This window comes from Marmota monax, unplaced genomic scaffold (genome assembly GCF_021218885.2).
Source record: "Marmota monax isolate L192 unplaced genomic scaffold, Marmota_monax_Labrador192_F-V1.1 WCK01_AAM20220418_F8-fsc00142, whole genome shotgun sequence".
Lineage (NCBI taxonomy): Eukaryota > Metazoa > Chordata > Mammalia > Rodentia > Sciuridae > Marmota > Marmota monax.
The window spans coordinates 1,092,354-1,117,677 of record NW_026692025.1 but is presented as its reverse complement, the minus strand read 5'-3'; the positions used below and the strand labels follow the sequence as shown (position 1 = coordinate 1,117,677).

General features: G+C 39.7%; 1 protein-coding gene across 1 annotated transcript in view; it reads left to right on the top strand.

The window, feature by feature from the left end:
* The window catches only part of LOC124098748 (olfactory receptor 13H1-like), a 32,725-nt gene that overhangs the window by 3,781 nt on the left and 3,620 nt on the right, over positions 1-25,324 (top strand). The window contains 2 exon segments of the mRNA XM_046453679.1: positions 262-624; positions 626-1,192. Coding sequence (XP_046309635.1) covers positions 262-624; positions 626-1,192 — 930 coding nt within the window.

The window sequence follows — 25,324 nt, the reverse complement described above, 5'->3', positions numbered from 1 at the left end:
CTATCTGTGATCAGGTCTCATTTAACTTGGTGTGGAAGCACATGGGATGCTTGTTGGCCACAAAACTTGCTGTAACCTCCAGCCTCTCTTCCTTGAATACTGTGTTCTTTTTGATGGAGGATTGGGGGTGGTCTATTAAAGCTTCTGGAGGCCTAAGGGCTGAAAATCTCAGAAATGAGCTTGTGTCAAGGGTTGATGTGCTTTATTCAATTTGGTAGTTTACAAAGAATTGATTCCTATGCTTTTTCTCCCTTCCTATAGCTGTGGATAGAGGAAATGAATTACCAGGAAATTGGAAACCACACCAAAGTGACTGAATTCATTCTCATGGGGCTGTCCAGGCACCCAACATCCCAGAGTGTTCTCTTTTGGGCACTGATGTTTCTCTACATAGTAACTTTGGCAGGAAACAGTATGATCATTTTCTTGGTTGGAGTCAACTCTCAGCTGCACAACCCAATGTATTTCTTCCTTGGTAACTTGTCTGTGCTGGATCTTCTGTTCTCCACCAATGCTGTGCCTCTGATCATGGTGAACTCATTGCAGAACTTCCCCACCATCTCCTACAGCTTTTGTTTTGCCCAGCTTGCTATCCGAGCCTTCTTGGCACTGGCTGAGTTTTTCCCTTCTTGCCATTATGGCTTACAACCGATTTGTGGCTATTTCAGACCCACTCAGGTATAAGCTAGTCATGTCTCCTTGAGTGTGTATTTTAATGGCTTTGGTTGCCTGGATAACAGTCCTCCTGATCACTATTATACCTATTTTGCTGTTTCCTGTCAGTTTCTGTGGGCATAATGCAGTCAATTACTTCTCCTGTGAAGTCCAAGCCATCTTTAAATCGCTCTGTTCTAATACCATTTCCCTAGAGATTATGATGATGGCATGTGCTGTCATTTCAATGCCAGTACCTTTAATTTTTATTCTTATCTCTTACTTTTGTATCCTCAGGGCTGTCTTAAGAATCCAACCACAGGAGGCCAGGCTTAAAGCCTTTTCCACATGTGGTTCTCACCTGATCATGGTCACCATCTACTTTGGGACACTAATATATATTTATGTGAGACCCCAAACCCAAAAGTCCCAAGATGGAGATAAAATTGTCTCTATATTTTATGCAGTAGTGACCCCTATGCTAAATCCCTTAATTTACACTCTGAGAAATAAAGATGTGAAAGCTGCTCTCAGGACAGTAACTTGTAGGGCCACATCCTGATGCCTCAAGGACACAATGGCATGTTGGAACAAGATATCAATCTTAGCTTTTTCAGACTATCACCCAGCGGTTATAGTATAGCTCAAGGACTTTAGCTGTCCTAGCAACTTTGAATCTTTGAGAGACACTTCCAAAATGAAAAAGGGCTTGCAAAGCATCTGAATAACACACAAGAACAAGGATTTATTTTTATTTTTAAAAAAATTTTGTTACCTGGAATTGAACCCAGGGGTTCTGAACCACTGAGCAACACCATCCCCTTTTAAAATATTTTATTTAGATACAGGGTCTCACTAAGTTGCTCAGGGCCTTGCCAAGTCGTAGAGGCTGGCTTTAAACCTGCAATCCTCCTGCCTCAGCTTCCTAAGACACTGAGATCACAGGTGTGTGTCACCATGCCTGGCCTAAGAACAAGGATTCAGTGACATAAAGTATAAACTGCTATATATAAAAAGGGCTGAGGATGTAGCTCAGTGGCAGAGCACCCCTTGGTTTATTTCCAACCACACACACATGCCGCAGTCTGGCTGGGCACAATCAGGAGCCACTTGTCAAAAGAAACTAACTTTATTTTTAGAACCACACACGCCAAACAAAACAGCCTCTCAGGAAAAACCCTCAGAGCCTCAACTGCCACCACCGGCTTTCCACAAGCCTCTCTCTCCCCCACAAGCTTCTCTCCCCCTCCCACAATCCTCCTGCTCTTGAGGCCGATTGGCTGGGTCACGTGGGCGGAGCCAAAAAAGTCCCCCAATGAGCAGCTCCGTGGTCTGAAAGGGCAGGGAAACAGCCCAATGAGCATCACTGCAGAGGAGCCAATCAGCTAGATGTTGCTGGGGCCGCTGTGAGCCAATCATCAGCCGGCAGCTGGAAGTTTGCTGGGGCCCCTTCGGCTGTGGCTCTCAACACACACACACACACACACACACACGACACACACACACATGCACACACACACACTCAGAACTGGGAAAAACATTGTAATCTACTACAGAGGGTTAGGCCATGCTTGGGTGTGAGCAAAGAGGCTGGTAGCTTTACCAGTGGTAGACACATATGTCCATGAATGAAAACTCCAAGTATGTAGCTGATCCCACCATTCTGGGATGTGGACAGAGCTGGTGGCTCTGGATAGCATGGGCACTGGATGATTGTGAATCTTTTCAGTTGTCTACTCTGTTGTTAGGCAATAAATATCCCCTTATAGCATGCAGACATACTGTTAGACTTCTGGGTATTTGATTTGTAAGTGGGAATGTAATATACAAATACAAGGAACTGCTTCTAAGTGGGCCATCTATTCACACTGCCTGGGCACAGGAGAGAAAAAGAACTGAGTGTAGTGAGGGCAGCATGGAATATTCACATTAGATTGGAGGCTTCAAATTTTTCACTGTGTCAACCTCTTATGAGCAAGAATGAGAGAACATATGGTAATACGGTCAGATTGATTTGGGGTTGAGGACTTGTGATTCAAAGTCTAGGGTTACAGCAATCATGTTGCCAGTTTCAAAAAGATATCTAGATGAGAACAAAGGACAAGGAGAATGAGAATAATGAAGCAAAAGAAATATCAGGGGTTATGGCCAGAAACCTTATATTTTCTATTTTGTTTTGAAAAAAATTATGGAAAACACAAATGAATGTAGAATCATCTATAAAAATTTAAAAGCAATCATGAAGAATTGAAAATTGGTAACCCAAACCCACTTTGCAGAAGAAACCATGAGTAACACAACACATTTCAATCATGGTAGTGAAGTAACTAAAGAAAAATAGGAAAGTAAAGAACCATAATTTCTGTGAAGATTGCGTTTAGTTGCAGAGGAAAAAATATGTATTTTAGCTACTTTGGGAAAAAAGAAGTTTTATTGAGAGTGATATTAAGTAAGCTCATATGATCATGGAGAAAACTGAAAAAGGTAAACTTCAGGCTGATCTTCCAGAAATGAATTACCAAGTAGAGAGGGTTCATACCAACTCCACAATCCTATGGTCTGTTGTGATGTTCACCAGCAAGATCATTCACAATCTGAATCTCACTCTAGTTAACTCAATTTAAAAATTAAGCTCTATTAATTTGCAGTTCCACTGACATACATACATATATATACTTTTAAATAAATAATATAAATATATGTTGATGGATCTTTATTTATTCATTTATTTATATGCAGTGCTGAGAATAAAACCCAGTACCTCACACATGCTAGGCAAGTGCTCTACCACTGAGTCCCAACTTCAGCCCCTACATATATACTTTTTGCTTGTATTATTGTACATGATAGTTGGGTTTGTTTTTACATAATCATACATGCATGGGATATAATTTACTCCATTTCAGGCTCCAGTTCCTCCCCTTCTCTCCCTTCTCCTTCTCCCTATTCTCCTTCTTCTACTCTACTAGTCTTACTTCTACTAATTTATTATTAATTGGATAAATACAAATATATACATATATATGAATATACATAAAAAGGAATTATATATATGAATTAACTGTGGTATATTTATACATACATGGCATAATTGTATCACATTTATTTTGCATTTCTTCTGCTTTTCTGTCCCTTTTCCCTCCCCCTGTCTCCTTTTGACTCTAGTGACCTTCCCTCTATTTTTATGATATCTGATCTCCTTTCCCCCCTTATTTTGCTCTAGCTTCCCCATATGAGAGAAAACATTTGATCCATGACTTTCTGAGTCTGGTTTATTTTACTTATCATGATGTTCTCCAGATCCATCCATTTACTGGCAAATGAGAAAATTTCATTCTTTTTATGGATGAGTAAAACTCCATTGTCTGTCTGTCTATCTATCTATCTATCTATCTATCTATATCACTCTCTTTATCCATTCATCTGTTGATGGACACCTAGGATGGTTCTCAAACTTGGCTTTTGTGAGTTGTGTTCCTATAAACACTGATGTAGCTAGATCAGTATACTGTGCTGATTTTAGTTCTGGATAAATACTGAGGAGTGGGATAGCTGGGTTGTGTGGTGGTTCCATTCTTAGTTTTTTGAGGAACCTCCAACCTGCTTTCCAAAGCAGTTGAACTAATTTGCTATCCCATCAACAATGTATGAGTATACCTTTTCCCCCACATCCTCTCCAGAATTAATTAATATTCATGTTCTTAATAATTGCCACACTGAACTGGAGTGAGATGAAATCTTAATGCAGTTTTGATTTGCATTTCCCTGATAGGTAGGAATGTTGAACATTTTTTCACATACTTGTTGGTTATTATGTTTCTTCTTCTGTTTAGTTTTTTTCCCACTTATTGATTAAGTTTTTTTTTTGGTGTTAATCTTTTTGAGCTCTTTATATTTCTGGATATTAGTTTCTTGTCACAGGAGAAGCTGGCAAAGGTTTTCTCCCATTCTCTGTCAGGGTCTCTCTTATGCTCTTAATTATTTCTTTGCTGTGCAGAAGCTTTTTAATTTGATGGCTGTCCCACTTATTGATTATTGATTTTATTTCTTGAGCTTTAGGGTCTTGTTATTGGAGTGTTATCTCTATGCTTTCTTCTAGCAGTTGCAAGATTTCTGGTCTTCTCAAGTATCAGATTCACTTCAAGTTTACTTTTGTACAGGATGAGAGAGAAAAAAATATATATATATATAGAGAGAGAGAGATTGATTCATTCTTGTATACATGTGGATATCCAGTTTTCCCAGCATCATTTGTTGAAAAGTCTACCTTTTCTCCAACTATATTTTTGGCTCCTTTGTCAAGCATCAGATGACTTTAAGTATGTAGGTCTGTCTCTGTGCCTTCTGTTGGTCTTCATATCTATTTTGTTGTCAGTACCATGCAATTTTTTTTTTACTATAGCTCTCTAGTATAATTTGAAGTCATGTATTGTGATGCCTTCATCATTGCTGTTTCAGCTTAGAATTGCTTTGGCTATTCTGGGTCTTTTATTCTTCCAAGTGAGTTTTAGGACTTCTTTTCTAATTCTGGGAAGAATATCATTGGTATTTTGATGGGGATTGCATTGAATCTGTAGAATGCTTTTGGTAGCATGGCCATTTTCATGATATTAATTCTGTCCAACCAAAAACTTAGAAGATTTTTCCATCTTCTGAGGTCTTCTTCAATTTCTTTCTTCAGTATTCTAATAGTTTTCATTGTAGAGGTCTTTCACCTTCTAGGTTATATTAATTCCCAGGTATTTTTTGAGGTTATTGTGAATGAAATAGTTTTCCTGATTTCATTATCAGCATATTCACTGTTGGAGTATAGGAAAGTTATTGATTTATAAATGTTGATCTTACATCTTGATATTTTTGCTGAATTTTTTGTCAGCTCTACAAGTCCTCTGGTGGAACTTTTTGGGTCTTCATGTCATCAGCAAACACATAATTTGACTTCTTTTCCTATTTGTATTCCTTTTATTCCCATCTCTTGTCTTGTTGCTCTGGCTACAGTTTCAAGAACTATATTGATTTGGAATGGTGAGAGTGAACATCCTTGTCCTGTTTGAGATTTTAGAGGCATTGTCTTCAGTTTTGCTCCATTCCGTATGACTCTGGCCTTGGGTTTGTCATTTATAGCCTTTAAAATGTTGAGGTAAGTTCCTTCTATTCCTAGTTTCTCCAGTGTTTTTAACACGAATGAGTGCTTGTTAAAGGCTTTTAGATTAGGAATAGAGCAACCATACAACCCAGCTATCTGACTACTTGATATTTATCCAAAAGAACTAAAATCAGAATAGTATAGTGATACAGCCCCATCTATGTTTATAGCAGCACAACTCACAATAGCTAAGCTGTGAAACCAGGGCAGGTATCTATCAACAGGTGAATGATAAAGAAAACATGGTATATATACACAATGAAGTTCTACTCACCTATGAAAAGAATGAAATTATGGCATTTGCTGATAAACAGATGGAACTTGAGAACATCATGCTATGTGAAATAAGCTGGACTTAGACAGTCAAGTATGGAATGCTTTCTTTCATATGCATTAGTAGAACAAAATAAAGGACTCACCCATGAAAATAGAAGGGACGTTAGTGGAGTAGGAGAAAGGGATACAGGGGGGAGAGAGGAGGGACAAGAAAAGGGAAAAATGCTGGAATGAAATTGACCAAACTATCCTATGTACATATATAAATATACCACTGCAAATTTCACCTTTATGTATATTTATAAAGCACTAATTAAGAAACAATATATAAATAGAAGAAAGGCCCATAGAGTAGAGGAAAGGGAACAGGGAGAGAAAGAGGGGAGGGAAAGAGGAAATTATAGGGACTGAAATGGAGCAAATTATATTCCATGCTTGTTTGACTATGTCAAAATCAACCCCACTGTTATGTATATCTGCAATGCACTATTAAAAACAAACAAAAAGGACATGTCTCCTTAGTCTTCTCTGTGTCAGTTTCTTGTTCTTGCCTGGTCTTTCATGACTTTGGTGCTTTTCTTGTGGTGTTGGGGATGGAACCCAGGACATCATACATGCTAGACAAGTACTCTATAACTGAGCTACACCCTCAGCCTCTTGACACTTTTGAAGAGCACTGACCAGGCATTAATTTGTCTTTGTCAAATGTTTTTCACATGACTAAATTTGGATTATGGAATTTTGGGAAGACTGTTACAAAGGGAAAAATCCTCTTTTCATCATATTTCAGGGGAACATAATATCAACATAGTCTATCACTGGTGAAGTTATCTTTGATCATTTGACTGTCAAATTTCTCTATTAAAAAGTTACTATTTTCTCTTTCAATAAACTCTTAGAAGGGAGTAACTACATCTAGCTCAGCCTTAAAGGAAAGAAAATAAAACTCCATCTCCTCGAGTAATTAATAAACATTTTAGGGGAGATATTTGAGGGTATGCAACTTCCCATTTCTTCTTTCTAAATGTTTTCCATATTTTTATTGGTGCATTATAGGTGTACATAAAGGTAGAATTTGTTGTTACATATTTGTACATGCACACAGTATAACAATATAATTTGGATAATATCATTCCACAGTATATCTTCTCTCCCTCCCCCTGATATCTTTCCTCTACTTATCTCCCTTCGATTTTCATGAGATTCCCCCTTTACCTTTATTTTCCTTTCTCCTTTCTAGCTTTCACATATGAGAAAATACATGAACCTTGACCTTCTGAGTTGGAATTATTTTACTTAACACCTAACATAATGGTCTCTACTTCCATCCATTTTCCTACAAATGACATATTTTAATTCTTCCTTATTGCTGAATAAAACTCCATTGTGTATATATACCAAATTTTTTATCCATTCATTTGTTGATGGACATCTATGCTGGTTCTATAGTTTGGCCATTGTGAATTATGCCTACATAAACATGGATATGCATGTATCACTATAGTATTATGACTTTAATTCTTCAGGATAAATAACAAGGAATAGCATAGCTGGGTCCAATGGTGGTTCCATGCCTAGTCTTTTGAAATATTCATATGGATTTCCATAGTGGTTGTACTAACTTACAATCCGACCAACAGTGTAAAGGGGTTCCTTTTTCTCCACATACTTTCTAGGATTTATTATTATTTGTATCCTCGATGGCTGCCATTCTGACTGGTGTGAGATGAAATCTCAGTGTAGTTTCAATTTGCATTTCCATAATTTCTAATGATGTTGAACATTTTTTTCATATATTTATTGACCACTTGTATTTTGTCTTTTGAGAAGTGTCTGTTTAATTCATTCTTCCATTTATTAATTAGGTTATTTGATTTTTGGTATTAAGTTTTTTGAGTTCTTTATATATTCTGGATATTAATTTGCTATCAGATGAGTAGCTAGCAAAGACTTACTCCCATTCTGTAGGTTCTCTCTTTTCCCTAATTGTTTCCTTTGCTGTGCAGAAGCTTTTTAATTTGATGTCGCCCATTTATTAACTGTTGGCATAATTTCCTGAGATATAGGGGGTTCTGTTGAGAAAGCCATTGCCTGTGCTGGACTGTGGACGCTACATTTTCTTCAAGGAGTTGCATAGTTTGTGGTCTAATTCCTAGGTCTGTGATCCACTTTGAGTTGATTTTTTTATGCAGGGTGAGAGGTAAGTGTCTAGTCTCATTCTTCAACATCTGGCTAACCAGTTTTCCCAGCACCATTTGTTAAAAGGCTGTCTTTTCTCCAGTGTATGTTTTTGGCACCTTTGTCAAGGATCAGATGACGGTTTCTGTGTGGGTTTGTCTTCTGTTCTGTACCACTGGTCTATGTATCTGTTTTTATGGCAGTACCATGCAGTGTTCTTACTATAGCTCTGTAGTATCACTTAAAGTCAGTTATTGTGATGCCTCCAGCATGGCTGTCTTAGCTCAGTATTGCTTTGGTTATTCTGGGTCTTTTATTCTTCCAAATGAATTTTAGGAGACCTTTTTGCTAGTTATCTGAAGAATGTCATTGTTCTTTGGATAGGCTTTGTGTTGAATCTGTATATTGCTTTTGGTAGTACGGCCATTTTAACAATATTAATTCTGCCTGTCCATGAACATGGGAAGTCTTTTCATCTTCTGAGGTCTTCTTCAATTTCTTTCTTCAGTGTTCTGTTTTCATTGTAGAGGTCTTTCACCTCCTTGGTTAGATTTAGTCCTAGGGATTTTTTTTGAGGCTATTGTGAATGGAATTGTTTTCCTGATTTTTTCCTCAGCAGATTCATTGTTGGTATATAGGAAAATATTGATTTTTGTATGTTGATTTTGTTAGATGCTCCTTTGCCAGATTTGTTTACTAGCTCTAGCAGTGTTTTGGTGGAATTTTTTTGATCTTCTAAGTATAGGATAATATCATTTGTAAACAGTGATAATTTGAATTATTCCTTTCCTATTTATCCCTTTTATTTCCTTCTCTTGCCTAATTGCTCTGAATAGAATTTCTAGCACTATATTAAATAGGAATGGTGACAATGGACATCCTTGTCTTGTCCCAGATTTTACAGGAAATGCTTTCAGTTTTTCTCCATTTACTATGAAGTTGACTTTGGGTTTTTCATATATAATCTTTAATCATAAAGAGTATTTATCCCTAGTTTCTTCAGTGTTTTGTCATAAATGAGTGTTGATTTTGTTAAAGTTTTTCTCTGCATCTATTGAGATAACTAAGTGATTTTTGTCCTTAATTCTTTTTATGTGATGAATTACATTTATTGATTTGTGTAGGTTAGACCATACTTGCATCCTAGGGATAAAACCAACTGGTTATGATATACAATCTTCTTATTATGTTGTTGAATACAATTTGCTAATATCTTATCTAGGGTTTTTGCATCTATATTCATCAGGGATATTGGTGTGTAGTTTTCTTTCCTTTATTGATATTAGGGTGATACTGGCTTCAAAAAATGAAATTCCAAGTGTTCCATTCCTTTCTACTTCATGGAATAATTTGAGGAACATTGGCAATAGTTCTTCTTTAAAAGTCTGGTAGATTTCATCTGAGAATCCATCTGATCTTGGACTTTTCTTTATTGGAAGGCTTTCTATCACTGCTTTTGTTTCATTGCTGATTATTGATCTGTTTACATTTTCTACTTCTTGATTAAGTTTTGGCAGGTTTTATGTGTCTAGAAATGTATCAAGTTCTTCTAGGCTTTTCAACTTATTAGACAATAAGTTTTCAAAAAAGGCACAATGATCCTCTGGATTTCTGTGATGTCTGTGGTGATTTCTCCTTTTACATTTCTGATTTTATTATTTTGGGTCTTCTTTCTTTTTCTTTTAGTTACTTTGGTTAAGAACTTATAATTTTTTTTCATCTTTTCAAGAAACCAACTCTTTATTTCATTCATCTTTTTAAATTCTCTATTTCATTGATTTTTAGCTCTGATAGTAATATTTTCTTATTTCTATTGGTTTTGGAATTGGTTTGTTCTGTTTCTCAAGGGTCTTGTGTTGCATCACTAGTTTTTTTTTTAAAATCAGTTTATTTTAATTAGGTATATAAGACAACAGAATGCATTTTGATTCATTGTATACAATTGCAACACAACTTTTCATTTCTCTGATTGTACACAATGTAGTGTCACACCATATGTGCAGTCATATATATATATATATATATATATATATATATATATATATATATATATATATAAAGTCTATCTCATTCCACCATCTTTCCTGCCCCCATGCCCCCTCTCCTCTCCTTCCTCACCTTTGCCCAAAGTTCCTCCGTTTTCCCCCTGCACCCCCCCCCATTATGGGTCAGCATCCACTTATCAGAGAGAACATTTGGCCTTTGTTTTTTTGGGGTTGGCTTACTTCGCTTAGCATGATATTCTCCAATTCCATCCATTTATCTACAAATGCCATAATTTTATTCTCTTTTAATGCTGATTAATATATTAAGTTTTTTATTTGGGATCTTTCTGATTTTATTATGTAGGCATTCATATCAATAAAGTTTTCTCTTAGAATAATCTTCATATCTGGTATGTTCTATCATTCTTCTCATTTGATTCTAAGATATTTTAAAATTTATCCCTTGATTTCCTCTATCACCCATTTATCACTAAAAAGTATATTGCTCATTCTCTATGTGTTTGTATAGTTTCTGTAGGGTTTTTGTGGTGTTGATTTCTAATTTCATCCATTATGATAAGATAAAGTACACAGAATTATATCAATATTTTGTATATGTTAAGAGATGCTTTTTGGCCTGAAATATGATGTATTTTGGAGAAGGTTCCATGAGCAGCTGAAAAGAAAGTTTATTTGGCTGTTGTTGAATGAAATATTCCATAGATGCCTGTTAAGTTCATTTGATTTATAATATTTTTTAGGTCTGAAGAATCTTTACTGAATTTATGTCTGGATGACCTATCTATTGGTGACAGAGGTGTGTTGAAATTACCCAGTATTATTGTACTAGGATACATTTGAGTCTTTGAGTTATGTCTGTTTTATGTAATTAGTGAGCCAATATCTTGGGCTTAAATATTTACTATCATTATATTTCCTTGTTGGGTTGTTCCCTCTACCAATATGAAATTATCTTTTCTGTCTCTTCTGATTAATTTTAGCTTGAAGTCTGCTTTTTCAGATATGAGAGTAGTTATTACTGATTTTTTTGGCTCCATTTGCATGGTATATAAATTTTCATCCTTTCATTTTCAACGTGTGACTGTCTTTGCTTGTAAGGCGAGTCTCTTGCAAACAACATAAAGTGGGGTCTTGAGTTTTAACCTGTTATGTTGGCTTATTTTTTTTTAAATTTTTTTAGTTGTAGGTGGACACAATATCTTTATTTTATTTGTTCAATTTTTATGTGGTGCTGGGGATTGAACCTAGTGCCTCATGCATGATAGGCAAGCACTCTACCACCTGAGCCACAACCCTAGCCCTGGCTTTTAATTGGAGAGTTGATTCTGTTTGCACTCAGTGTTATTATATAGAGAGATATTTATTAATTTCTGCCATTTTGATTTATTTCTGATGTTTGATTTGGTTCTGTTTTTTATTTGCTTAGCTACTGTTCAAATGAGATTTGTCCATTTGTGAACTCTAGGGTTTAATTTTGATTTCTTCTGTATGTATTATTTCTTTAAGTATTTTCTCTAGTGCAAGCTTAGTAGTCATGAATTCTTTTACTTTATGCTTGTCTTGGAATATATTTGGGAGGTTCATGATTTCAGAGGTCTCAGCCCACATTCAGCCAGCTCCATTCTTCAGGACTCAAAATGAGGCAGAACATCATGGCAGAAGAAAAGCAGCTGGGGAGATGGCACCACGGAGAGGGAAAGACCAGGAGAGGGAGAGAGGGAAAGGGAGGGGGGGAGAGAGAGTCTCCACTTGTCAGATACAAAATATATACCCAAAGTAACACCCTCAATGCCCCACCTTCTCCAGCCACACACTACTGGCCTTCAGTTATTACTCAGTTAATCTCTATAAGGGTATTAATTCACTGATTAGATCAAACCTCTTATAAACTAATTATTTCATCTCTAAACTTTCTTGTATTGACTCAAACATGACCTTTTGGGGGACTCTAAGGTCCTTGCTTAGCATCTGCTTGGCCATCTTAAGTGACAGATGCCATTTTAAGGAAAAAGTTTCACTTTCCTACCCAAGGGTGTTTCTGAGAAAGGCTTGCCACTCCCTCATACCAACCCAACCCTTAACCACCCACATTAACCACTCACCTGCCTGGCTCTTATTCCTGAGCCTGCCCTATAAATCCCAGACCCCAAGCCTGTTTTGCCTCTCTCCCCTATAGAGAGGTGGCCTTTATTTGTCAGCTCTGACAAATAAACTCTTGTGTGTATATCTGCCTGGTCTCCATCTTTCATTTTTCACTTACCTGTCTCTTGTTCCTTGCTTTCCCTTCATTTTGGTGCCAAAACCTGGGATGGGGTTCCCTAGTGTGTCCACTCTCCTCTTCAAGGGTCACTGAGCATCCCCAGGCCTTGATCCAGATTCCATTGTGGGACCAGGCCTTCCATTCTGCTGAACACCTTCTCTGCACCCACCACAGGACATTTCAGGTAAGACCCCTGTCTCCAGTTGACCTAAACGACCTATGGGTCTCGGGAAGTGACAGTTGATTGTCCATCACTCCCAGGGTTACCATGTGGTCAGGGGCGCCCCCAGCCACAGCTTTCACAGCTACGTCTGATTCCTACTTCAACCAAGTCTACAGGTGGTCCGTTATTTGAGTCTTGGGTTTTGAGAAAAAACCACCAAGGGTGATTGGGAGTTGCTCCCCGTGAGACGACCTCTTGGCCTTGGCTTAATCTCTACAGGCTTCTGCCCCTACTATGTAGTCCCGCCAGGCACCTAAGTGCCTCTATGGGCTCCTGCCCTAATGTTTATCCAGGGGTGGTGACGATTCCCTGAGCATACCATCTTCTCGACTAGGTGATACTGGAGACTGGGGTCACCTCACCTCTAAACTCACCTCCTATGTCTCACCATGGGTGGTTCCTCATTCATTCCCTCCCATAGTCCCCTAGGCTGCCTCCTGGCTAACCTGGGGTCTCTTTCTCTCACTCCAGACCTAAACCCCCCAAAACTTATCTACTTGTGCAATCAGATCTGGCTTGAATAGCTTTTGGGTAATGACTCTAGATGGCCACTTGATGGCACTCTAGATACCAATATTACCAGGGATCTTTTCAACTATTGTGAGTGTTTGGGAAAATGGAAAGAGATATCATACGTTCAGGCCTTCTCCTCTCTATGTTCTGAGCCCTCTCTCTGCAACTGTGGCTCTCCGGCACAAGTCCTCTTAGCTCTCACCTTCCCTACGCTTGCTTCCAAAGGGACAGAAGATCCTGGGTAGGATCTCCTTCGACCCAGTGGATGAGCCCCTGCTACATCACAATTCTCTTTCTAATGGAACCTCCATAGCAACTGTCCCCATGGTCCCTCCACCCTTTTCTCCTCCTGCCACACGCTCACAGGCTGCCACTGCCCAACCCACATCTCTGTGTCCTCTATGCGAGGTGGCTGGGGTAGATGGTGTAATCCTGCTGGTTCATGAGCCTTTGTCTTTGTCAGGTTTTTCACAGATAGTAAAGCAGCTTGGGTCCTATACTTCAAGTCCCACCACATGTATCAAAGAGTTTCAGTACATGACTCAATCATATAATTGGACCTCCCATGATGTCTATACGATCTTGTCTAACACCCTCCTGCCTGAGGAGTGCAGGTGAGTTTGGGAGCAAGCTAGAAATTATGCTGATGAGGTACATCAGACCTCCCCTGCCATTCGATTGGCACTGAAGCAGCCCCTGATTGGGACCCCAACTGGGATTATAGTTCGCCTGGAGGAGTAACTAGTAGAAACCAATTCATTACTTGCCTCATGGCAGGACTTAGAAAGGCAGCCCATAAAACTATCAGTTATGAAAGTCTCCAGGAAATCTTCCAAGGTAAGAATGAAAACCTTCAACATTTTTAGACCGCCTGACCAAGGCTTTATTACAATATACTAACCTGGACCCTGAGACTCCAGATGGGAGACCACTGCTAATGATCTACTTTTCCTCCCAGAGTTTCCCCAATATTAAGGCCAAACTAAGGTGCCTCGAGAGGGGGCCACTAAGTCCCAAAGCTGAGGTTCTGGAAGTGACCTTTAAAGGTGTATAACAAGAGAGACGAGAAGGCCCAGAAGCAGAAATATCAGATGCTTGCTCAAGCCGTCTGTCTGGCCTTAGCATCTGTCCCTGGTTCCACTGGCCCACAGAAGGGTCCCTCGCCAGACCCTGTTTTATGTGTAGTCAGATGGGTCACTGGACTCGTACATGTCCCAAGCCTCACAAGCCTCCAGACCCTTGTCCTAAATGCCATCAGAAGAGACACTGGGCTATTGACTGTCCCTGAGCCCATAGCGGCCCCCAGCCATCTGGCCCTTCTGGTTCCCCTTTCCAACTCTTAGGACTGGCTGCAGAGGACCGACGAGGCCCAGGTCCCCATCACTGACACTACCATCCCTCCATGGGAACCCAGGGTAACTCTGTATTTCAGGTGGGCCTGTCTCCTTCCTCCTAGACACCAGGCGACATATTCAGTCCTCAAGGAGTTCTGAGGGCTACTACTCGTTCTGTGACCTCTATTTTTGAGGTAGAGTGTACACCTTCCCAACCCTAGAGACACCTAGCCTTGTTTATGCCTTTGCCTCTCTAAGTTTTACTGACTCCTTTTTGGTCACTCCACAGTGCCCTGTTCCCCTTATGGGAAGGGACATCTTCACAAAGTTGGGGCTATGCTTTCCTTCTACCCTCATATTTGCTTCCATCCAGACTCGCCTGCTGCTCCCCTGATCCTCACCCTACCTTAGGACCATACCGTATTCTGTCTGCCAGTGCCTTCTCATTACCCCCGTCCAAGGTGGACCCTACTGTCTGGGACATTTCAAGTCCTGCTATCACTTCACACCATGAGCCCATTCACATCCGTCTCAAAAACCTCTCCGTTTTCTGGCCCAATCACAATATCTGCTCTTCTGACAAAAACTCTTAGGCCTATCATTCAAGACCTCTTGTGAAAAGGATTCCTTAGACCTACTCATTCCCCATCTTGGCAGTAAAAAAGCCTAATGGTTCCTACCACTTGGTCCAAGAGCTCCGTTCCATCAACTCTGCAGTCGTCCCTATCCATCCCGTGGTAACCAATGCTTGTACCCTTCTCTCCACCACTCCTTCCAGGACCTCTTACTGCTCAGTACTAGACCTGAAAGGTGCCTTCTTCTCTATTCCCCTCCATTCTGACTCTCAAGACTTTTTCGCCTTTACATGGATAGACCCTGAGTCTTATAACTCAGCTGATGTGGACAGTTCTCCCCCAAGGGTTCTGAGACAGCCCTCATGTCTTCAGACAAGCCTTGGCTAAGGACCTAGTGTCCCTATATCTCACTCAGTCTATGGTGCTACAGTATGTTGATGACCTCCTTCTTTGCAGTCCCTGCCTTGAGGTCAGCCATCAGGACACCTGTAAACTTCTTCACTTCCTTTCTGCCTGTGGTTATAGGGTTTCTCCATCCAAGATACAGCTCTCCTTGGCAATGGTGACAGACCTAGGCCTCCTCCTGATCCCTACACACACAGCCATTATGGTTGATAGAAAGAGCCTTATCACTAATATACCAACACCCTCTACTAAGGAAGAAATTCTCTCCTTTCTGGGTGTGGCAGGATTCCTCAGAGCTTGGATTCCTAACTCCTCCATATTGGCTAAGCCTGTATATGATGCGGCCCGGGACCCACTCTCTGAACCCCTATTGCACTCTGTTACAAAGCCCCTCACCAGGCTCCAGCAGGCCCTCTCTCCATCTCCCTGAGCTCACACGCCCATTTCACCTTTAGGTTGCTGAAAAACAGGGATTTGCTCTAGGGGTCCTCGGACACATGCTGGGGCCAACCTTTGCCCCATGTGGCTTATCTATTGAAGGGTCTTGACCCTACTGTTTGGTGATGGACCCCTTGCCCGTGAATGTTGGCCTCAGCCTCTCTACTCATTAACAAGTCAAAGAAAGTCACCCTTGGGGCCCCACTCACCATCCTGGCTCCCCGTCACCTAAAGGATCTCCTCACTTACATGGGGCTTACATCCCCCCCCCCTCACCTTTGATCTCTACAGGTTTCCCTGGTGGAAGATCCAGTCTTACTCTCCACACTTGCTCATCTTTAAACCCTGCTACTCTCCTCCCTGCTCCTCAGGACTCTTCCGCCTCTCCTCCTCTCACCCATTCATGTTCTGAAACTCTGGAGGAGCTTCTTCCACATCCTTCCCCGACACAGGAAGGCCCCTGCTCCAGGCAACATGCACATGGTTCACAGATGGTTCCACCTTCCTTCAGGAGGGAGTTCCTCAGGCAGGGCCTCAAAGCTTCCCTCTGCCATTGGAGTCTCACATTGTAAATCCCATCAGACAGACACCTCCTTTGTGATACTTGGTAACAACAAGGCAGACTCTAAGGCAAGGGCCACTGCCCTTCAACAGCCTACTCCACCTTTGGTCCTCTGCTTTGCTAGTCCCCCGATGGACTCTTCCCTACCTGACACTCAACAGATGATTATTTTTATATCAATCAATCTGGTATAGTAAAGGACAAGATAAAACAACTCCAACAGGACCTTGAACATTGGAAACAACAGCTATCCTCTGCTGAAGGATGGCAGCTAAATAACCCCCTTCTCCAGTGGACACTTCCTTTCCTGACCCCCCCCCCTTGTCATAGGCCTTCTGCTAATGCTTGCCCCCTCTGTCATTAGGTTGGTTCAAAACCAGATCCAAAAAATCTCTAATCAAACTATAAACCAGTTTTTGTTACAGGAATACCAATCCCTCACCAAAACTGTGGTGCCAGGGACAGCATTCCACCACCACTCAACCTCTGCCATTGTTCTAATGACATCTGGCACCCCTATTCAAATGCTGCCCCTTCCCAGCAGGAAGCAGTTATAGAAGATTGACCTATATCCCTGTTCCCTAAGGAGCCCAATAAAAAAAGGGGGGAATATAAGGTCCTTGCTTAGCATCTAGAGAGCCATCTTAAGTGACAGCCACCATTTTAAGGAAAAAGTTCTGCTTTCCTGCCCAAGGGCTTTTCTGCGAAAGGCTCACCACTCCCTCATACCAACCCAACCCTTAATCGCCCATTAGGACCTACTGGGCTCTGATTCCTGAGCCTCCCCCATAAAAGTCCCAGAACTCAAGCCTGTTTTTCCTCTCTCTCCTATGGAGAGATGGCCTTTATTTGTCAGCTCTGACACATAAACTCTTGTGTGTATATCTGCCTGGTCTTGGTCTTTCATTTGTTGCTTACCCGTCTCTCTCTCTCTCTCTCTCTCTCTCTCTCTCTCTCTCTCTCGTTCCTCTCTTTCCCTCCAGGTACAACCATTTTGGAAAACAAAATGGAGGTTTCTAAAGCAATTAAAACTAGATCTACCATGTGACCCACCTGTTATGGTTTGGATCTAGAATCTCCCCCCAAATCTCATGTTTCAAGGTAGGTGTTTTAGGAAAGGATTGGATCATGAGGGTTCTGACCTTATCAGTGGATTAATCCATTCATGTTTGGATGCACTACTTAGAGGTGGGGCCTAGTTAGAGGAAGTAGATCACTGGGGGTGTGCTCTGGAAACATTTAGAAGCATTTATGTTCTTCTGTCTCTGTCTCTTCTCTGCTGCTTGGCTTCCATGAGATGAGCACCTTTCATCTGCTATGCCCTTCTGAAGCCAGATTTAAAGATAGGTAGTCAGTGTAGATAGGTAAATCAGGTCTAATATCGAGTAGAATCCAAAATGGAGGCCATGTTGAGAATGAAGTCTGGGAAAAGCAGAACAACTCTTGGAATGTTAATGTCCCCAAGGCCCAGAGCCCATCCCAAAGAAGTGTTAATGAAACAGCTCCCAACAAACTTGAAGATGCTGACCCAAAAGTCCTTCCTGCCCAGATTACTCCTTTGGCCCACGTGTGCCCCACCCTTGACAGAACAAAGGACAGGAATATGACAGGAATGCAAGAAGACCTTACCTATAAAAAGGGGAGACAACCGTGCTTCTACAGATTCCTCTTGGGTCCCCTTCTTCCTCTGGGAGAAGTCTTTTCTGCTGTCCTTTAATAAACTTCTCACGTCCACTCTGACCTTGCCTCGGCATGCTTCTCTGGTGTTATACTTCAACATTGGGGAAGCAAGGACTCATCACCAGTTAACAGCGGTAACACTTCCATCATGATGTCCTGCCTCACCTTAGGCCCACAACAATGTTGCCAATCAACCATGGACTGAAACCTCTGAAACTATGAACCAAAATCAACTTTGCCTCCTTCAGGTTGTTTTTGTCAGGTATTTTGGTCACAGTGATGAAAATCTAGTTAACATACTGTTGAGAGCCACAGCCAAAGGGGCCCCAGCAAACTTCCAGCTGCCAGCAAACTTCCAGCTGCTGGCTGATGATTGGCTCACAGCGGCCCCAGCAACATCTAGCTGATTGGCTCCTCGGCGCCAGCAACATCTAGCTGATTGGCTCCTCTGTGGTGATGCTCATTGGGCTGTTTCCCTGCCCTTTCAGACCACGGAGCTGCTCATTGGGGGACTTTTTTGGCTCCACCCACGTGACCCAGCCAATCGGCCTCAAGAGCAGGAGAATTGTGGGAGGTGGAGAGAAGCTTGTGTGGGAGAGAGAGGCTTGTGGAAAGCCGGTGGTGGCAGTTGAGGCTCTGAGGGTTTTTCCTGAGAGGCTGTTTTGTTTGGCGTGTGTGGTTCTAAAAATAAAGTTAGTTTCTTTTGACAAGTGGCTCCTGATTGTGCCCAGCCAGACTGCGGCAACATACCAGGAATTCCTCCTTTGGGCACATACACAAAGGGAATAAAATTATCATCTTATAAGGATACTCACACTCACATCTTCATTGCAGCATTATAGAGTAAGATCAAGATATGGAAGCAGGGCTGGGGATGTGGCTCAAGCGGTAGTGCCCTCGCCTGGCATGTGTGCCGCCTGAGTTCTATCCTCAGCACCACATACAAACAAAGATGTTGTGTCCACTGAAAACTAAAAAAATCAGTATTAAAAAATTCTCTCTCTCTTGGGGCTGGGGATGTGGCTCAAGCGGTAGCGCGCTCGCCTGGCATGCGTGCGGCCCGGGTTCGATCCTCAGCACCACATAATAAACAAAAATGTTGTGTCCGCCAAAAAAAAAATAAATAATAAATAGTTAAAAAAAAGAGAGAGGAGTCAATTTGAAGATATTAAATGGAATATTATTTTAAAAAAATAAAAAATTCTCTCTCTCTCTCTCTCTTTAAAAAAAAGATATGGAAGCAACTTAAGTGTCAATAAAAGGGAGAATGACTAAAGAGACTGTGATATATGTGTATAACAGAATGTTATTCATCCCTAAAAAAGAATGAGTTCTTATTACTTGTCACAACATGAATGAAACTGGATGACATTATGTTAAGTGAAAAAAGTCAGACAAAGAAAAATATTGAATGATCTCACTTATAACGTAGAACCAAAAAGTGTTCAAATATAAGGAGATAGAGACCAAAACAGGGGAGAGGAAATAGAGAGGTGTAGATCACAGGATATAAAGTATCAGAGATGTAGGATTAGCAAGTGTAGAGGTCCAATGTACAGCATGAGGACTCTAAGAAATAAAATTATACTGCATATGAGCTTCATGATCAATGAATATTTTTTTTATGATTATGGGGATTGAATCCAGGGCCTTTCATATCCTAGGTTACTTCTCTACCCCTTAAATGAGTATATTTTATTTTGGGCCACAAAAACAAATTTAAAAAAACAGTAACTATGTATATGCTTATTAGTCTTACTATAGTGAACTTTTTATTATTTATATGTATGTATTTAAGACATATGCTGTATGTCTTAAATATAGATAATGAAATTTATTAAGAAAGAAAAAAAGTGGGCCACACCATTTTTTCATCCAACCAGCAAAGGGAGAATCCAGTTTTCTCCATGTCCTCTCCAGCACTTGGTATGGTCACTTTTTTCATTCTAATATGTATGTGGTGGTATCTCATTGTGAGTTTAATGTACACTTCACTAATGTCCACTGGATGAGTCATTTTGTTTGTAGTGCTGGTGCTGAGCTGATAATAGAACCAGTAGGGTAGGGCTTAGGGTTCTTTCATGTTAGGTGTCACTTCCTTTTAGTCTAGAGAGAAGGCTGAGAGCACAGGCATACAGGAGAAACTGAATTGGGGGTGGAGTGTGATCTGCTTCTTTCCACTGAGGCTCAGATATGTTTCTCTGACCTAAGCCCTCAGCATCTGCCACTCCCCTTTCCTCCCACCCACTTCAACCCCAGCCTCAGGAACTAGAAAGTTTATGACAATTCACAGTCTCATTTAGGGCACTACCCTTCTGGCAAGTTTGTGTTCATGCTCCTCTTCTTCCCTATCCTAATGACCAGTGGTCCTATGTCTCCTGGGGTAGTGTTCCAGGGCTGGCCCTTTTCCTCAAGTCAGAAACTGCCTGGATGTCTCAGCAGTCAGAAGCCCTGAATGGAAAGTCTGTGCCAAACTAATTCTGTCATACAGTAGCCTGCTGTGTTATCCTCTCAAGAGATAACTGAAGTAGAATCAATGACTTAGCTCAAGGAATCATTGCTATCTTTTCAGGTGAAGATATTATTTATTGTATTGCATAAAATGACATCAAAATATTATTTTTTGTAGTTTATGAGTCTAGGTTGTTATTCATGTTTTCTTATTCTATTTGTTTTATAGTTGGTAAAAATAATTTAAAATGATTTATTTTTAATGCCTTTAATTGCATTTTCCCCGATTTCATTTTGCACCAGGTGTGATTAATTTCTTCTTCTTCTTCCTTTTTTTTGTGGTGCTGGGGATTGAACCCAGGGCTTTGTGCATGCAAGGCAAGCACTCTACCAACTGAGCTATATCTCCAGGCCAGGTGTGATTAATTTCTGCAAAGGATTATGAGCATAAATGATGTGGGTAATTTATAGGTTATATCTTCTAAAAAAGAAAATGCTTAGTTTCTATTTTATGTCCGCTTCATCTGCCCCTAACCCCTCTTTACCCACTACTGATGGGAAAATAGTAACAACTGGAACTGTTGGAAAAGCTAGAATAGCTGGAGCTGTTTTGTAACTAGAGTTGATTAGCCAGAGTGGCAGGATAGGCAAACATGTCATCTTCCGTACATCTTCTTTTCTTCTTCCTTTTAGCAATAGAACTTTTCTCCTGAAGTTTTAAAAATAAATATAATTTACATAACATAAAATTCACCATATAAATTACACAATATAGGGATCTTTAGTATAGTCACAGAGTTATGCAACATTACCACTATCTAGTTCCAGAATATTTATACCATCCCCCAAAGAAATGCCATATTCATTACCAGTGTGTCCCTATCTCCTCACCTCCAGTCCGTGTAGCCCACTAATCTGTTTTCTGTACTGTGAATTTGAGTATTTTGGACATTACATATGAATGGTATCACAAAATTTGTTGCTTTTTGTGACTGGCTTTTTTAAACTTAGCATATGTTTCTAAAGGTCATTCATTTAGTAGCATGTAACATACTTTGTTTTTATGGCAAATGATATTATATTCCATTGTATGGCTATATCACACTTTGTTACCCATTCATCACATTGATGGAAAATTTTTTTTACTATTATGAATAATGCCATCAAAACACTTACACAATGTTTTATTGAAGATATATATTTTCAATATTTTATCATTATGAATTGTTCTTTTCAGCCTCTAGTAGCAACTTTTTAAAAGTTTATTTTGTCTGATATTAATATATCCACTTTATTTTTCTTTGGCTACTTTTTCCCGATTTATTTTTTTCCATTTCTTTACTGTCAACCTATTGTGTCTTTGAATCTAAAGTATTTCTCAGATCACAATTAAAAAATTTATTATGCCAACCTATGCCTTTTACATATCTATACAAGTCCATCAAATAATTTAATAATTATTATGCATTGGTTTTTCAATCAGAAGAGTTAAAAACAAAAATATAATTATATTGTTTTTTATGTTTACTTCTGTAGTTACCTTTTTAAAAAAAATTGGTTTAGTTGTAGTTGGACACCCAATACCTTTATTTTATTTATTTTTATGTGATGCTGAGGATTGAACCCAGTGTCTCGCATGTGCTAGGTGAGTGCTCTACTGCTGAGCCACAACCCCAGCCCCTCTATAGTTACCTTTACATACTTTTAAAAATCTTTGCATGCCTCAGTATTTTGCTGAAAACTAGGTATTTAAAAAATTATAATGGGGTAACCCTGGAAATATGATTCTACCTCTGGCACAGGATTTGTTATTATTGATGGTTGTTTTGTGAGTTTTCTCAACCAATCAAGTAGTCTGAATTCTTTATTAAATATAGCTACTGGAGGGGCTGAATGGAAGCTCGGTGGTAGAGCACTTGCCTGCCACATGTGAGGTACTGGGTTTGATCCTCAGCACCACTTAAAAATAAATAAATAAAATAAAGGTATTGTGTCCATCTACAACTAAAAATATTTTAAAAATATGATAACTGGAGTCTCTGTTTAGCTTAGTGGTAAGATAATGATTGAGCTAATATTTACTTCAATTTCTGCAGTCCTGGGACTTGAACCCAGAGCCTCAGGCATACTAGGCAAGTTCTGTACCCCTGAACTACACCCCCAGTCCTTACTTCAATTTCTGGAACAAGTATATCTTCTAGTCTTTGCAAATCAGCCCTGCATGTGTTTACCACTCAGCCAAGCAATTTATACCTCTGCTTTAGTCTTAGTTTTCACTTTCTGCTTGGGTAGAGCTTCAAGTTTAGGAAGTTTTGAGAGCTCAAAGCTTTCTCAGGTCTATGCATGTCCTTGGTTTTCTAGATTCTCAGTAATCTGTTTGAGCTTTTCAAAGCCCCTTATGGACATCTCATTCTGTAGTTTTTCTTTTTAAGTCTTTTTTTTTTTTGGTGGTGGTGCTGGGGATTGAACCCAGGGCCTTGTACATGTAAGGCGAGCACTCTACCAACTGAGCTAGAGCCCGAACCCCTGTGTTTAATCCTTTTGAGTTGCCCATTCTTTGCCTCAATTGTTTTCTACTGTTTCAGGAACCCACAATGTTAAACAATTGCCTCTGATTGTTTTTGATTCCCCCCATCTCATCCCATGGAAGGACTGTTTGTACTGGGTAAGCTCTAACTTATGTTAAATGAAGTCTGGCATTAGGTGGAGTCTTCCAGGGAACCACCAGAAAAATCAAATAATGACGATGATCTCAGAATGGGGTTTTGAACTTTTGGCTAGGCAGAATTAATATAGTCAAGATGGCCATACTACCAAAACTGATACATAGATTTAATGAAATTCCTATAAAAATCCCAATGATGTTCTTTATAGAACTAGAAAAAGCAATCATGAAATTCATTTGGAAATATAAGAGACCCAGAATAGCCAAGACAGTCCTTAGTAAGAAGAGTGAAGCAGGAAGCATCACAATACCAGACCTTAAACTATAATACAGAGCAATAGTTACAAAAATGGCATGATATTGGCACCAAAATAGACATGTAGACCAATGGTACAAAATAGAAGACACAGAGACAAACCTGCATAAATATGCTTATCTTATTAGACAAAGGTGCCCAAAACATACATTGTAGAAAAGATAGCCTATTCAACAAATGGTGCTGGGAAAAAAATGGAAATCCATATGTTGCAGAATGAAATTGAACCTCTATCTCTCACCTTGCACAAAAATCAACTCAAAGTGGATCAAAGACCTAGGAATTAGACCAGAGACATTGCACCTATTAGAAGAATAAGTAGGCCCAAATTTCCATCATGTCAGATTAGGCCCCAACTTTCTTAATAAGACTCCTAAAGCACAAGAAATAAAATCAAGAATCAATAAATGGGATGAATTCAAACTAAAAGTCTTCTCAGCAAAGGAAACAACAAACAATGTGATGAGAGAGCTTATAGAATGGGAAAAAATCTTTACCACATGCACCTCAAATAGAGCACTAAACTCCAGGATATATAAAGAACTCAAAAAACTTAACACCAAAAAAAAAAAAACCCAACCAAAAACCCAACCCAATCAATAAATGGGCTCAGGAGCCAAACAGACACTTCTCAGAAGAAGATATACATTCAATCAACAAATATATGAAAAAATGTTCATCATCTCTAGAATTAGAGAAATGCAAATCAAAACTACTCTATGATTCCATTTCACTCCAGTCAGGATGGCAATTATCAAGAACACAAGTAATAATAAATGTTGGTGAAGATGTGGGGAAAAGGTTCACTCATACATTGCTGTTGAGACTGCAAATTGGTGCAACCCCTATGGAAAGCAGTATGGATATTCCTCAGAAAACTTGGAATGGAACCACCATTTGACCCAGCTAACCCACTCTTCAGTTTATACTCAAAGGACTTAAAATCAGCATACTATAGTGATGCAGCCACATCAATGTTTATATCAGCTCAATTCACAATAGCTAAAGTATGGAACCAACCTAGATTCCCTTCAAGAGATGAATGGATAAAGAAAATGTGGTACATCTGCACAATGCAATATTACTCAGCCTTAAAGAAAATGAAATTATGGCATTTGCAGTTAGTTGGTGGCACTAGAGAATATCATGCTAAGTGAAATAAGTAAATCCCCCCAAAACAAAAGCTGAATGTTTTCTCTGATAAGTAGATGCTGATCCATGGCAGGGTGGAGGGGTATGGAAGAATGAAGGAACTATGGATTGTGCACAGGGGATAGGTGGGGTTATGGGGTTGTGAAGGATTGTAGAAAGAGACAGACATTATCACCCTATATACACGTATGATCACACTACTGGAGTGACTCTGCACTACATACAGCCAGAGGAAGGAGAAGTTATGCTCCATTTGTGTACAATGTGTCAAAATGCATTCTACTGTAAAATGAATAAATAAATAAGTTAATTTAAAAAAAGAATGGGGATTTGAAGGATTTCCAAACTGAAGTTTTTCTTCCAGTGGTTGCTAGATTTCTAGTTTTTAAATTTTTTTTGAGAGAGTGAGAGAGAATTTTTTAATATTTTATTTTTTAGTTTTCGGCGGACACAACATCTTTGTATGTGGTGCTGAGGATCGAACCTGGGC